This window comes from Eurypyga helias, unplaced genomic scaffold (assembly GCF_000690775.1).
Source record: "Eurypyga helias isolate BGI_N326 unplaced genomic scaffold, ASM69077v1 scaffold34035, whole genome shotgun sequence".
Lineage (NCBI taxonomy): Eukaryota > Metazoa > Chordata > Aves > Eurypygiformes > Eurypygidae > Eurypyga > Eurypyga helias.
Window position 1 is genome coordinate 1 of NW_010254105.1, and position 16,715 is coordinate 16,715.

General features: G+C 41.0%; 1 protein-coding gene across 1 annotated transcript; it reads right to left on the minus strand.

Annotated features, from left to right (window-relative positions):
- Positions 1-2,348: 2,348 nt before the first annotated feature.
- Positions 2,349-10,647, minus strand: TNFRSF1B (tumor necrosis factor receptor superfamily, member 1B; the record flags this gene model as incomplete). The annotated part of the gene is made up of 9 exons (XM_010152892.1): positions 2,349-2,644; positions 3,156-3,402; positions 3,935-3,972; positions 4,957-5,031; positions 5,760-5,953; positions 6,039-6,132; positions 7,024-7,173; positions 8,251-8,379; positions 10,545-10,647. Coding segments are annotated over 9 exons (1,326 nt in total), but the record flags the coding sequence as incomplete, so codon positions are not given.
- Positions 10,648-16,715: the final 6,068 nt, after the last annotated feature.

The following is a 16,715-nucleotide window of genomic DNA, read 5'->3' on the forward strand; positions in this document are numbered from 1 at the left end:
GGCCAGCCGCCCTCTTGGAGCGTTTATCGGGGCGGGATCCTCGGGAAGGGCCCGTCCCAGGCGCTGTCGCGGCGAGGAAATTGCAGCAATCACGGTGTTTTGGCTATTCAAAGCGTCAGCGGGCCAGTTGCCGAGCTCCCCATCGCGGTGGGGGTGGCGGAGCCGACGAGCGCACTTGTCTGCAGCATCCCGTCCTCTCGGGATGCGAGAAATAAAGAAATTTCCCAGCGGGAAATAAAACTGTTCGGAAAGCTTAACCGATGGAATGAAACCACCCCTTCTAAACCGCAGAATTTTGTTTAATGAAGCGGTCAGGAAACGTGAAGGTACACATAATCACAAAAATACCAGCCCTTTTCCCACTTTTAAGCAAACGCAAGCACATTTTCCCTACTTCAACATAAAACGCGTGTTTTCCTTCCATCACACAGCTCCATAATTTGAAAACCCAGTAAAATTAACTGCCGTAAGGGCATTCCTCCTTTTTAACACTTCAAAACTTCTTCAAAAGTCTTCTACAATATGGTCCCAGCGCTGGGAGCTGACGAACAAGACATGAAAATACGCAGCACAGGGCATGCAAGCGGTTCAAAGTGCTGTATGAAATCAGGTTCTCTTCTTGGCTAAATCCTTCAGGTTTGCAATAGTTTCAGCGTGCCTATTTTCAAAGTCATTTTGGAAAATTACCCTTGAGTACAAGTTTAAAAGGTTTAAAGCTGTAAAGGGTTTCTTCACAGTAAAAGACCTGTTTGCCAGCTCTCAGTTCCAGAATTAAACAGTAAACTTTGCCAGCTCTCAGTTCCAGAATTAATGTTAGCCACCTCATAGCTCTTGGGAAAGTTTAAAATCTAAAATCTGCACTTTCAAAATCTGCAGTTTTAAAATCTGCAGTTTTAAAATCTGCACTTTTAAAATCTGCACCTACAGATTTTAAAATCTGTAGCTGTAGAATAAATGCTACTCCACAACATCCCTTTTCAGTCTAAGGCCTCAGAAATAACTACTGCATTTAGTTTCTCCTGAGGTAGAATAGAATAGTTCAGGTGGAAGGAAAGGAATACTCTTGGAATAGATGGTCACTGTATGTTTTCATGGCATACAAGAAAAAAAACTATGCCTACTGTATGACCTCACTCAAATGTAATTCCAACACCGTATTGCAAATTACGGTTGAATACAGACACCACAATTGCTGGTTAAGTCACATATGTAAAATATAATTACGGGAAATGGGATCCTAAAAATCAACTTCTAAAACCAGATGGCTCCCACTTGATTCAAGGAGACCAGTGATTAATTTTTCTGTAAGAAGTGGTTGAATCTTCAGCATCAAGCAAGAAGTGAAGGAGAACGGAATTTTCTGGTTCTGAGGTTTGAGTCAATTCCACTCTTTGCAGATGATGCCCTGCAATCAGCAAGAGAGTCCTTTTCCTGAGGTCAGAGGGTGTGAGCTATCTGGCATACATATTCACATAGAACTTCTCTAATATGCAGTGGAACATAGGGAAAAATATTTTGGGTTTATGGTTATCCTCAAAAATGAGATCAGAATCAGAGAACCATATTAAATCATCCAGGACACAAAGATGACAGACTTTAGAGCTGTCAATAAGAGGAACTTACTTCCTACTCCAAGATAACAACTATTTAATCTAAATTTTCTTTTCTAAAATAAAACAAAAAGCATGTACAGCTAATGAAATGCTATTGTTTAGATGTAAAACAGCTCCTGTGAAAGATTTCTGTCATTGATATATTTAAGGTTGATTTGAGAAGTTTGGTCCTATAATGAGCAAAAGCAAACTGTAATAATAAAAGAAATATCCAGGAGGATGAGGGAAAGTATGTCCATGAAGATACGAGACAGGAAATAGAATGCAATATTTTTACAATTAAAGTCAAATGGATAATTCATTAGCATTGAATGAACGATAATTTGGCTCCAGTCTCTTAGAAATGCTGGTCACAGCCATGTTCTTGATGGGTGGTAAACCTGAGCCCAAACTATCATCACAAGAAGTCTCAGCAGAAAAGTCAATGGCATAAAGTTAGAAGAATGTTCCTTTTCAAATCTGGTAAAGGTCTCTCTAGGGTAGCACAGAAGAAAGGGAGGAGTTGGCCATTCCATTTGAAAGAGAAAGCATTCAAAAATTTTTAAACTGCAAAGATCACCCTTCAATTCTCAAAGCTGACGGAAGAGATTAAAAACCTCAAAAGCATCAGTGTCTATATTTGCCTGAAATTTCAAATCTCTGTAGGAATGCTACATCCAACAATGTGTATTTGAGAAGATAAGGGATTGCTTGATTAATGTTATCAGTCAAATCAGTAATGATCTGCAATTTCCTTCAGCTGGTTTTCATCTCCGCATCTTGACTACCCAGAGGAAACTTTTCTCCTGGAAGTAAGTCTTGAAGTAAATTATCCTCATTTTCCACTGAGATCTGAATTTCCGTGTCTTTTTTCAAGGGGTTTTCTTCTTTTGAAAGGGGAATTTTTCCCCCTGTTGGGGAATAATAGGGAGTGTTTCCATAATCCGTGCTAGTTGAACTAGTCTGTTCTGGGAACTGGGAACTGCAGTCTGGACTACATACTTTAACGATACAAGTCACATTCACCTGCGTTCCTCCGCTACCAGAATGTTCTGTCAAATAAACAGAAAACACGTTAAACGTGGAAGAATAAAACCCAGAACAGGATGGTTGGATTCTTTATCTAGTTCTTTCACTAAAAGTTAAAATGGACACTAAATATCTTTTTGCTTCACTTAAGTTAGGGGAGTTGGTAGAGTTGGTTCTGTATCATTTCAGGGCTTTTTTTGGTACCATAAAATCCACATCATCCCAGAAATAAAAAAAAACCATAAAAATTAATACAGAGCCCTGGATCACAGCCAACTCCCTACCCATCTGCACTATTTCAGATGCTTTTCACAATGTTTTACTGCTCCCAACTCAGGTAAGTGCCTGCCATCACACTGATCCCCCATCCTGCAAGTACCTTTTTCTCCACTGAGCACATTTTACTGTCTCAGGCCAACGACTTAAGACTTTTTCTTTTCAAAAGGTACTCTCTCTGCGGCACATGAGTCTGAAAAGACTCGTAATTGATAATCAAATTTCAAGATGTTCTGGATCATCCCGATACGTTCATACCCGAACTCGCAGAGTTGTGTCTGTCTCCAGCTGAGTGTTGCTGCCGAGATCCTGCGGTTTCTTTCCTTTCGCTATTCTTGTCACTCATTGCACTGACTCTTGCAGATCCAGCTGGATTATTCAGGGAGCTACTGCTGGACCCAGTAGTTTCCAGGAGATGCTGTTCTTCCTGTTCAGAACTGCTGGAGTTTTGCGACCCTGTATTTCTTACCTTTTTCTCACTCTGCTTTTCTGTAGGGGAAAAAGGCTGGAACATTTGCAGAGAAATGCAAAACATTAATATTAAAACTGGTCGGTACTTAGGCAGCTAAAAGAAGCCACTGAAAATTTCCATTTACATAGTGAAGGGTCTGGAGCACAATTCCTGTGAGGACCAGCTGAGGGAGCTGGGGGGTTCAGCCTGCAGAAGAGAAGGCTCAGGGGAACCTTATCACTCTTCAAAACTCCCGGAAAGTAGGGTGCAGGGGTGGGGGAGGTTGGCCTCTTCTCCCAAGTAACAAGCTATAGGACAAGAGGAAATGGCCTCAAGTTGTGCCAGGGAAGGTTCAGATTGGATATTCGGCAAAATTTCTTCACCAAAAGGGTTGTCAGGGATTGGAACGGGCTGCCCAGGGAGGTGGCGGAGTCACCATCCCTGCAGGGATTTCTAAGATGTACAGAAGTGGTGCTTAGGGACTCAGCTGTGCAGTTTTCTTCTACTTGCAATTAGATAAGACTGCATGATTTCAATATGACTTTTAAAGAAATAGAAAAGACAGAAAGGAAGGAGTGACACTCACTGAATCTGGTTCTGTAGGCGGTGAAGAATATACAAGGGCTGCAAGTGAGGAAAGACAGTTCATTACCACCTAAATTTGTTTCAGATGCAAAAGCTGCTCTCTTAACTAGCCTGAATTATATCCTCTGCTCCTGGAATAGACTTCAAATGTCCATTTATTACACACTGTTTGAAAATGTTGAAAGCTATATTGTATTAATTTTGTAAGGCGACTTAAATTTAGCCAGCAAGCAAAGAGGACCCTCTGCCTGAATTAATAATTTTTCTAGTATGATATCCATGAGAAAAGGTATTGATGACTATAAACTACAGTTGTGACTGTTCAATGATTACATCTGATCATGTCTAATATTTAACTGATGAAGTGTAAAATATTTTACAAGCTCCAATAGGAGCACAACAGTTGTACAGTTGTCCAACTCCACTGGGATGTTGTATGTGTAGACAATTATCTAAGATGTGAGGAACAAGAGAGATTTGAACGGGACATTTGCCTCACTGTATGCCTGTATTGAGATTAATTTCACCCCATGTGATTTTATAAAGATACTTTTAATCTAAATACATATTGAACATACATATGAAACGTCCTGGAGTATTTAATTCTATTTTTCTGTAGCTGCAAAGCTTATGTGACCAAGCTGATTTGCATGAGTTCTCTCTTTGTCTTCTATTGACCTTTGCACCCTTTGGCTAATTGCACCCCAGTATAACAGAGGAATGGTATCAAAAGCTTCTCAGGGTTTCATGAAGCTATAGGTTGCCAGCTAGTGAGGCAGAAATGCGTAAATCATCACCTTGTCTCCTTCAAAAAAAAGTTAATTAACTCATACATGATTAGACACTGAAGAATCTACATGTTCATGATACATAATCCACATCCAGCCACAAGAAAAGCTTGAAAGAGATGGTATCTTCTCAGACACTAATGTGAGTCAACCACTAGGCTCAAATTAGTAGGAAATAAGGTGATGCTCTTTCCAATATTTACAGATCTGCTTATTTTCACTTAATGAATCTTACCTTTTTTTTTAGAGACTAAGCAAAACCCCAGAATAATGATTATCAGGACCAATAACAATGGTCCTGCTACCGATCCTGAAAATAAAAGAGAAATTATTTAGCAGGTTGATCTGACAAAGGGCCTAACTACAAAGAGGTAGTTTTGTAGTTTCTGTCCATGGCTACAAAAGCTAAATTTACAAGTATCAGGTGTGTCTGCCATACACTTTTGATGTCTCTATTGTCAGATATTAGGGTCTCTTTTCAGTCTTCACCACTTCATAAAATTGAATTTTCCTGTCCTGAAAAGTAAGGACAGGCTTCTGGCCTCAGTCCCAAAGATACCTCTCCATGCTAGCAACAGTTTGTTAAATATGAGGCCAGGCAGTCCAGAAAGCTTCTAGTCATACATGGCTTCTGGACAGGTTGTGAACAGGAGGCAATACATCCACATTTTGAATGCTGTAAGGACTTCCTGTCTTGGGAAAGGCTGCCAGAAGTCTCCAAAGACCTCTCACCAGGTCCATAATCAAAGATCAAACCTTTTCCACCAGCTCCTTCAGGGTAGCAGTTCTCAGGAAATGCCTTGTATAACCTAGTTTGGGGATTTTTAGAAATATTTCCAGAATTACAAGGACTACAGAATGCACTGGGGTAGCGCAGCTGCATAGCTAAATATTATACAACTGACAACAAGCAGTGTGATAGCAAATTAATTCGGCTAGTTTGGGTACAGGTAATTGGTCTTGGAAGGCAATGGAGAACTATATATAAACTTGCTTCCTAGCCAGAGAAAAGTGATTTTAAATGAGTTCATAGCTCACCAATGATGTGAAACCTGTCAGATAGAGAGTTTAAAACAATAGATTGAGTTATTATTTCAGGTTTGTTGGAAGCCGGGCTGTGGGTCAGGAGCAGGTTCAAAATAGTGTGAGGTAGAACTGTGGCAACTGCTGATCCCGAGTCACTGCAAACAGCATCATTCATGCGGTTTCCTGGAACAGCCACTGATTTACAACTGCAAGAAGAAAAAAAGAGAAGTTAGGAAAGAAAGCAACCCTGCCCATAGTTAAGACAGCTATTAGACAGAAACACTGGCTTACACTGTATGAGGTATACAGCTGGTATCATAGGATTCCTCATGTGAAAATGTGCCAGGAGGACAAGGTTTACATTCTGTATCTGTGCTATCTGTCCCTTTAAACAAACAGAAAAACTCCAGTTAGTCATCCAAGTGAGAAATGAGAATGAATAATCAAGGTCGGCGGTGCAGATCCTGGCAGTGATACCGAGGCAGTACACAAAATATGGTCTTTCAACTGCCACAGAAGAGATTAATTTGAAACACCCAACCCGAACACAAACCAGAAGATTCATCGGCTGGTAGTTTGGTACCCTTGATAGCCAGTCTGTAAAAAAGACTGTAAAAAACCACCAGAAGTACCACTAAAATGTGGTACTGCAAACAGAGCTGGGCTTTTCACTCATACCTGACAGGCTCACCACCCGCTCCATTCTGTTGGAGTTCTGTATCTTTTCAAATTATTCTTAATTTTAAAAAAATATTCAGTGTTCCACCTCTTCGAATATTATTTATCATATTCAGACAGCTACATTATTGGAGTGGTGAATTTCATCCTCTAATAAAAACAGATTGATTCTTCAGGACAGCATAGAGTCATCATTATTTACCATAACCAAAATTCAACCTGAAGCCCTGTTTCAGGGATTTAAGCAGGAATTATGTGGTCTTGAATACGAGTCACTTCTATGGAAAACACGTTGTAGATCAAATCAAAGATTAAGTTGGATCAGGGAACTTTATGATATATGGTAGTAACAGACTGCAACATGTGGATATGCCTCTTGAGAATACTGCTGCTCTACTTCCTGCCTGCTGGCTAAGACAATGCTTGCACTAAAAAATGCATAATTGTAAGGAATTAAGAGAGAGTATTCCTGTAATTTACTGAGTTAGAGGCAGATTCAGAAATATTTATGGACTATTAATGCAAAAAAAAAAAACCAAAACCCCTCTCTTCATACAGTAAAACTGTTTTGTGTGTAGAATGTTCAGAATTAAGTTACCTCTTCTGGAAACTCTGTAACCTTTTCCACATTTTTTATGCACTTTACATAATTTGCAGTACTCGTATATTTTCGAAATGCAGTACTCATTGGGCGGGCAGATACAGATTCTGTCCTGTGACGTAGTGCACGTTTGATTCTGTACAAATCCTGGTTTTAAAACAAGAATAAAGCACGACATCGTTAGCAATATTTAACATTATAACCTGCAATGTTTCAAGTGAATATGAGGTGATGTTCTCATACCACAAACTGAAGACAATTTTGCAGCTTCCAGCTAGTATAGCATCGTAGAGCAAATATGTTATATGCCCCAACATGTACATTTCCAGAAGAGTTTTCTCTCTAAGAAAGGAGAGATTTGCATCTGTAGAACACACTCTTGAAACTCCATTCCTGCAGTTGCATTATATTGTGTCATAACCTGTGTTCATCACTGCAGCATCTGGGGGCCATACTAAGATTTGTAGCCTATGTAGGTCATTCAGCTGTATTTAAAGTGATTGGAGACCTTAGTACAGACACTTTCATACCGTAATTAACCAGCTCTGTAGGATTATCTATTTAGATGAGACCAAAGGTCCTTTCAACAAGGATCCTTAGACTGTATCCTTAAAACTTACTTGTCAGCGAGTCAAGTAGATCATTTTCTATGCAAATTTCCATTAGAAGTGATGGTCAACAGTATGAATCAATTTGTTCATGCACGTGATCTGAGACCAACGTGCAGGTGTTGGTACTGCTGCTTTAACGGACTGAGCCAGCACGCTCTCATTGACTCTGCTGCTTTGCGAAAGAAATAAAAATAATACAGGAGTATCACAACTGCTGTTTGCTGTTGTCAGTTCAGCAAACAAACTGAGGAATGACTGGATGCTGGAAATGTAATCATCCATTCACCCCGGTGCAAGTCAGGTCTTAAGCTCCCTTAGCTGGAAAGCATAAGTTATTCTACTGGTGATATTTGTATCCATTTTTGTGCTGCAGTGCCTTAATTTTCACAAATAAGATTGGTGTCACATTTTTAGAACTTAGAAAGAAAAAGGGTCAGGGCCCCTACAAGACTTTTCCATGATTCTATTCCCTAGATCTTATGAGTAACAAAAGCATGAGAATGGGACAATACAAATGAGAGACAAAACCTCCTAGTTTTCTTAGGAAGAAAGGCTAGGTTAAACCAAGCCGACTCTTTGAGTGGGCTGTGCCTCTTGAATAATTCATGCCTACCTTTCCTGCAGGGTGGTGAGCAGGCAAAGCACTGAGGAGATCGATTCCAGATTTCTGTATACGTGTTAGGTCTACAGGGACTGCACTTTGTGTCCGTCGTGTGACTGCAGCTCTCTGCCTTATACTCACCTATTAAAAAAAAACCCAAAACACCACAGGTCAGAAAGCATCTCATTGGAAAAGATCACTTGAAACTGTTTAAGTTTCATCCTTAGCTGTAGAAACCCTCCCTTTCCCTTCACTGCCACTCTCAGATTGGTAAGGAATACCAAGCAAGTATTGACTCAGTGGAGGACTGCACCTGTCTACAGCAAAACCCTGACTACTTCTGTGTTATTCATGTTTGACCCCTTTTCCTACACCCAGTTCGGTGAATTCCAGCCATGTTCAAAACAAGGCAGCTTCAATCCTGAACACAACCCCTCAGCATATACTTAGATGCAGCTACCACAGTACATGAAACACTCACTGACACTCACTGAAGCTCTTTTGTGTGACACACAACCTTTGACACCCACTGAAGCTCTTTTGTGTGACACACAGGATGGTGTTTCATGCTGAAGGTCAGGCACGTGCCATAACGATGTGTCTTGGAGAGGGCCTTACTACCTCTGCAGGCAGCAAGTGCAGAAGGCATAATAAAGTTATCATCACAGACAGGTAATTGGAACTTCACCCCTTGTCATTACTGAAGGGACATGAGCTCACTCTTTTCTTCACCTCTTCAGCCAGTCCTGACATCGTCAGTTAGCCCTAACAGATCGAAGCAGTGAGCTTCCGAAGCTACTGGCATTCCAGGCAAAATCAAAAGCTATCACAGGTAGTTTCTCCAATGCTTCTCACCAACAACAGAGTTCAATGGGGAATAAGTAAATATGAGCTCCAACACGTTCATTTGAGTGAAAGGAAAACACCTCAGCTGCCATTTCCCCCTTGCTTGGAGGGAGGAGGAAGATAAATGTCAATGTCTCATATCCTGTACAAAAATATCCTGGAAAATAGAGAGCAGGAGTAACACTGAGAAAGTCTTTGGAGATCCACGGAGAATCTCTGTTCTCTAGCAGAAGAGGCCCTGGGGGTGAGCCATAGGTATTATTTCCAAATACTTTGGTTTTGCATGTACTTATTTGAAGCTTCAAATTCTGCCCCCCTCTTCCTGTCAATGCTTTCGGCTTCAATTTTTGATAAATTATGTAAAAAAATTCCAATTCATAATAACAAACCCAAAGATCTTAGACTTCCTACAACTTGTTTTCCAGAGGCGATTATTCTGGAAAATTAAAATTAAGGAGAAAGTCTGAACAGTACATACCACAGCAGAAAAAGGTTTTACCTATGAATTATCATCTTTCATCATTGTGTTTTTAACAAAGGAAGCCTGACAGATCTGTCTAGACATTTCTGGTTAATTCAAGTAACTGTGGCTGCTTCACCATACACCGGTTTCCTGCTTCAGCTTCCGGATGTCTCTGACAGGAACTCGGCATTTATGGAGACAAACTTTGTTTGCTCAGCATTAAATGAGACAGTTTTTGCTGGGTATAATGTAATAATAGAATGAAAACTTGCTGCAAAAACTCTATTATTAAGATACCTAACAGCATTACTACGCCCCCACCCAAAAAAAAACCCCAACAAAACCAAAAACCAACAAAAACACCAACACACACCCCCACCTTTCTGCAGTCAACAACTTTTGCTAATGAAAGATCACTAATAATTACCACTGGAGTGTAAGACATGACACCTCAAAGCAGTTTCTGTAGTCTTGTACCCAGTCTCTGATACTGGTCTGCAGTGTCTGATTTACAGTAAAAAAACAACAAAACTCCCTTAATAGCTCAACCTGTCCAGTGGAAAGCCCCTAATATAAGTGATACTATCAAAGCACAGCAACTAAGCTCTACCTCATGCCCCCCTGTTACAAAATATGTTATTAGTGGGCTTGAGCCTGACAGGTGTTGTCTAATTTTCCATTAGTGAGCTGTGGCTCCCCCATGAAATGTTGACTTAAATCAAAACACCATGCAAGGCTGTGCTTGCAAGAGCTCAGCAGCCTGCCAGATAATCCAAGCCAGGTTAATCTTGCAACAGAATTCCAATTCTGAGGAACAGTGCGTCTTTTCTGCAGGTATCTTTATGGTCACGGCACTTTTTTGTCCTCCAGCTGGGAGTGCACTACAACAGCAAAACTGCAATGCTCTTCAGATGTATAAATAATCAAAATGCACTATGTTTATCTGAAAATTGACTGAATTTGGCTGTGTAAAGTCATAGTTTGAATTACAACCTACCTGGAGGGCATTGGCTGCAACATTTATTAAGTCTTTCTTCATAGAATTCAGTGCTGGGATCTTTGCACTGTGCAAACTGAGGTGTATAAGGCAATGAGTATTCCTAGGAGAAATTAAGAAAAACTTATGAGTCACAAGTCCATTCTGACCCTAGAGACTCAAAAGAGAGAAACACTTAAACATCAGTGCAATCATAACTGCCTTCCTTTCCAAGACGCTGATGTAGGCTTGAGGAAACAGAAAGCAGCAGATGCCAAATAAATTGAAGGAGAACACACAGCTTATAAGGTATTTGAGACCATCTAGAGGTTCCTCTGGTTTTCAAAGATCTGTCAGGTTTTATGTTCAAAAGAATACAAAGGGACTATGAGATGAGCATCACAAAACACCAGTGAAACCTAAATTCTTACCTCGGGTTTGCAGGGAGAACCATTTTCTGCAAAGTAACTATGTTAAAAATGGTATCTTCTTACTTAGTAGGTCTACTCCCTATACACATTTAGAGCCCTGTCTGAAAACTAGAAGATGGACTTTGCTACTTACTAATTCCCTCAGGTCTCCCAAGCTGAGGGAAGAGGGAGCTGTGGGTGTAGCACTGCTGCAGTGCTTGAAGGAATCTCGTTTTCATCAGTGTGTGCAAAGGACACAGGACACTAAGTTCAATTCTCTGTTGTGCTTACGGTAAATATGTCCTCACACCCATGCAATATCCAGGCAAGATAACCCATACTTTCAGTCAAAGAACCTCTACAGAAGTGTTTCACCAAAGGAAACATTAAAAAAAAGGCTTTTATCATTCCAAGTGCTTTGTGATTCTTTTCTGAATGAGAAAGGCCTTGATGTTTTGAAAACAACGTCTCCAAAACCTGCACTGCTGCTTCTAAAAAGGAGCAACTGGCTACAAGATTTTAAAAAAATAAATAAAAACCCTAACTCACATGGCAGGTCAAATGCCTAAGTACTGGTACTGCATCCAGCCCTGGAGCCCTCAGCATCAGAAGGATGTAGACCGGTTGGAGTGAGTCCAGAGGAGGCCACGGAGATGCTCCGAGGGCTGGAGCACCTCTGCTACGGGGACAGGCTGGGAGAGTTGGGGGGTTCAGCCTGGAGAAGGGAAGGCTCCGGGGAGACCTTATAGCACCTTCCAGTACCTGAAGGGGCTACAAGGAAGCTGGGGCGGACTTGTTACAAGGGGCTGTAGTGACAGGACAAGGGGTAACGGGTTTAAATTGAAAGTGGGGAGGTTTAGATTGGATATCAGGAAGAAGTTCTTCCTGGAGAGGGTGGGGAGGCACTGGGACAGGTTGCCCAGAGAAGCTGTGGATGCCCCATCCCTGGAAGCGTCCAAGGCCAGGCTGGATGAGGCTTGCAGCAAGCTGGGCTAGTGGAAGGTGTCCCTGCCCATGGCAGGGGGGTTGGAACTAGATGATCTTTAAGGTCCCTTCCAACCCAAACCAGTCTGTGATTCTATGATTAAGGTACCTTCCAACCCAAACCATTCCATGATAAGAAACAGTCATAAAACACAGTGTACCTAAATTTCAGCTCATACCTATCAACACAGCTCAGTGACTTCCAGAACAAGTGTCAAAATATTTGAAAACCTGCCATCCGTTTTCAAAAGGAAAAACATACTCACTCAAAAGCAAAAAGCTGGTGTTGGGTAGTACAAGCGTAGGAGTTTCCTGCTAGATCAGAAAGATGCTGCTCAAAAAGTATGTGACACTGCTCAATTTTCTGCACTTTTCTGAAGAGATTGCTCTATGTATAATCGACACACTTTTACAGAAGTACTTTGAAAGTATTATTAAAAAGAGAAATCAAAACAGGAACAAGGTCTTTGGAGGCCAGTAATGAAAATATCCTTCCTCCTTACTGAAAAAACATGTTGATTATCTATTGTGCCTTCACCTTACTGACACAGGAGACTAACATTTCCCACTCGCAGCAATTGTTTAAAGGGAACCCAACATCTTCCTACGCAGCTTGTTGAAATATTTTACCTCTTATCTAGCTGTATATCAGAAACAGGATTTCACACATCTACTCACGGTCAGTGTCAAAAAGAACTTTTCCTGAGAATGTGAAGGCAGAGAAAGGCCTTCCTGAGTTTCAATATTCATTCCAGGAAAGAAAAAAGGAAAGCAAACTATTGAAGTAGACATTTCACCGCTCCTATTTAAGACACTGAAAGCTGGTAACACTGACAATACTCAGGACAATTTTCATCTCTTCTGATCAGTCAATTGAGTTAAAGACTCAAAACGAGGGAGACTGGGGGTGGGTTTCCCCAATACTAGCCCCATTCTCTCAGACAGATGGACAAGAAACAGTCAAGTTGCAGACTGAAGAACAAAGTCGTGAAGATGCTTTTAACAGGCTAGAAACTGTGACAAGCTGGGAAGGATGACCAAAAAAAAAAAAGAAAAAGAAAATCTCATTCTCCTTAAACACTAGAGCAGGTGAAGTAAAAAAGAGCTGCTGAGCACAAGCTGCATTTTTCAAATTCTGCTCTTTGTCTTTTGATGAGAAGAAAAACATAACTTTTAGGTTCAGCTGTTAATGCTGGACTTGGTGTTATACCCTCATAGGATGGGCAGTGCGTAATAGATAAACCATCCCATTTGCAACTGGGAGCCAACACTAAAACCTGATGGAGAAGAAGAGAAGGGTTCTGCTCTCATCAAAAGTATTTTTCATTTAAGTTACCTTCTTGCTTATTAAAAGAAGAAAGATCAAGCGTCGTCACATTTTTGTAGTCACTATGATCAACCTGATTAAAACAAGCACTTAAGAGTCTTTTAAAATGTAAAGCTTCACTCCAAGACCAGACACAGGAAAAAAAAAAAAAGGGGGTGGGGGAGAAATACAATAAACCAAGTCACAAATCATCCTCTTCCCGAGGCTTCCCGGCAAAAAAAAACCCTATTCTTATCTCATCCTCTGCATTGCCTGTTATAAGTACTGCGCTGTTGTTTGATGGGTTCACATTTATTTCTCTGAAGTTGTGCTTGAGAGGATGTGTCTACTGTCTGATACCATCTCCCTGAAATTTTATCTGATGAGCTGTGGCTCTCAACAACATACAATTGACTATTTCTTGCCAACTGTCCTCAAAGAACACTATGGGAGACTGAAAGGGACCTGTAACTCACTCAGATACAATTTATATACACACATGAGCTCGGCTTTGTTTGCCCTGGAAGGATGCCATTAATTTCAGTAGTTACTTCCAATGTAAACTAGTTTAATCCAAGTTGTCAAGGCCAGCAGTCAAATCTCCTACTCTGCCAGAGGAAGTGTAGGACTCTGATTAGGTACAAAACTCTCCTGGATTTCTTGGCTGCAAGACGACCCCACTTTTTCCAGCTGTTTCATGAAATTTAAGGTCTGAGCTGGGCAGTACAGTATTTCCTGCCCAAAATAAAACCCTCTGGCATCCAGATCCATTAGCTACTTCGGGCTGAAAGACTGATGAGTAGGAGCCAGATTCTATTCCACAATCTTTAAGTTTTGTTACTTTTTGTATCTCTCATAAGTCCTTACTTTGTCTTCTGCTTTTTCTGCGATTCAGTGCCCTGCAAGCAGATTCTGTGGAGGAAAACTAAGCTGGTGCTGCATCTTTGGCATTACTGCCTTAGAACTTCTCAGATTAGGTAGTAATGTCTCATGACAACAGACTTTTAAGATATTTATACACACAAAATGAAGACTTTGGAAGACTTTACTTAATTTGACAGGTAAAAGTAAAATGCCTCATCTATCTAGCAGCAGAGGCACAAACATTATTAAACATGAAATTTAGTCCAGCTTTATGCACATCAATCACATTAAGCAATAGATTTTGGCACAGAAATGTGTAAACTATGCTCGCCTTTGACTAAACAACTCACTGGGGAGACTTTTGCAATGCTTTTGTATTAAGCAATAACCAAGAAGTTACATACGAAAAGTCAGTGACTCAAGACTCCCTCTCTCCAGGGTCCCTGCATTGTTTGAATCACTTTCCTATCTGCACTACAGACATCCAGCAGATAGGTGACCTTACTTGTCACGAGAGAGGAGTGGGCTAAGGGCAGTCTCCATACCAACTGTGGGGTTAGTACAGACTCTTCTAAATATGTACACGCTAGCATGATTGTTTCCAAGATTCCCTATATCCTACCCACTGGAAGATTAAATTAGCAGAGAACGTGCCTGTATCTCATGATCTTCAGGCCTGCAGCTGTATCCGTGCTGTGTGGAGCAGCACTAGTGAAGGGAAAGGGCCTTCCCACACAGTCCTACAGAGGCCAACCACAGCTGAGACCCTGATGTCTGAACCAGAGCAGAGCCGAGTCCTGAACTGCAAAACAAGATTTGGATTCAGACTTCTTCCAAATCAGCAGGGCTTGATCCAACGCACCAACCTGGCTCTACCTATTGGTGAGGACATCCAAGTCTCAATTACTCACAGCACATCACACTGTAACGCATTCTTTATGTGTTGAATATTAATGAACGTAATTTCTTTTAATTCCTGCCTTACAGGTTGCTCCTGAATTTTTAGTATGAATTTACGTATGTTAATCCATTCACATAACATTCATTTTCACTCAAGGAGGCCATTTAAACAAAGATATTTAAGCACATATTTTAATCCTAACTCACATGTTGTCTACATTTTTATTGGTCTCATCTTCACACAGTTGCCTTCTTCAAACTCAAGGCATCAAAGGAGTCTGAACAGGAACTACGTCTGGTGTATAATGTTCTTTACGCATATGAAACCACAGTGAAGTCACCAAGGACTCTGATGTAAAAACCTGTTGCTATGGAAAGGACCTGAACCGTTTGCTGAGCTACCAAACCTGCTGAAGACAGGAAAAAACAGAATTCTGCTTAAAATATATGAACTGGTCGTTTACAAAAATAATTCAGTTGAAGATTAGTTATCAGATAACAGGAAGTCTCACCGAAATCAGCTGGAGTTGGATCAGGCTGTACCAACTATAGTCAAACTGTAAATCTTCTTTTAAAGCTGCTTTCCTGCAATTACCTCTCAAAGATTACATGTCCTTTACGTGAACTGTTCCGCCATCCTACACTGAACTGTACTTCTGTAAAGCAGGAGACCTTGCACAGCCACAGGCAAACAGATTTACAACCCCCCGTTCCCTCTCCCTGAGAAAACATTCTTTTTGCTTACTGTTAGGGATTCTACTCCAGTGCCACTCACTGCAGTAATATGAAAATATTTCCCAGGAGGAGATGGTAGGAGGCTGCGTAAAATCTAGAAGCTAGTCACAACATGCAAAAATTATGGAAGCAAGTCAAAGTTTGCAGGAAGACACAGTAAATTTTTATTATATAGGAATTTGGAAAAACATGCACATTTTCTGGAATACCAGATCTTCTGATTCAAAACTTCAGGTTTATGTCACCAAAAGTTGGTCTGTTTTCCCAAAGGTTGCCCTTATAAAAGATATTATCCACTAAATCAAGATCTGACACTTCCATTAGCAGGCCCTGTCCGAGCTGATGAGCCTTAGAAACCTACAGATTCCCTGTGGAAAGCGAAGATATTCAGGCAAACAAGGGGTGAAAGCCAGAGGAATAACCATTGCAGGCCTGAGAGGCACGAAGACGGGCTGTATCCTTGGCACATGCCACAGAAGGGCAGGCGATGAGCAGGTTGTCAAGAAGGGATCAGAAAGTCACGACTGGCCACGTTAGGATTGACCTTACATGGAGACATCCTGGAAGATGCACCTGAGGGAGACAGGGCGGTACCTGACATTGAGAGCAGAGCAGAAAAGGAGAAGCTACGTCAGCCCTATGTGTAAAGATGGCAGATGAAGAACCTTCCCAAGATGCCCCAGGTGCAGCAGCCAAAAACACTGCCAGAAGGGATAATTCTATCTACGCCAAATGCCAGAATTAGCATTTTTCTATTATTTTGAAACAATTTATTTTCTTGGGATGGCATTGCTTGTATCTCAGATGGCTTTTGCAATGCTCTGTTAAGACTTTCAGTCATCATGAACTTTGATGCAACAACTACAAGCGTGGATATGTACAACAGCAAAGCTGCTGTAGGAGGTCCTCGCTCCAACTGTAAAAAAGCAGGGCCATCCGAGCAGTCTGTTCAGTTTTATTCCAGGACTTTTCCACAAGATCTCCTTCACGCTC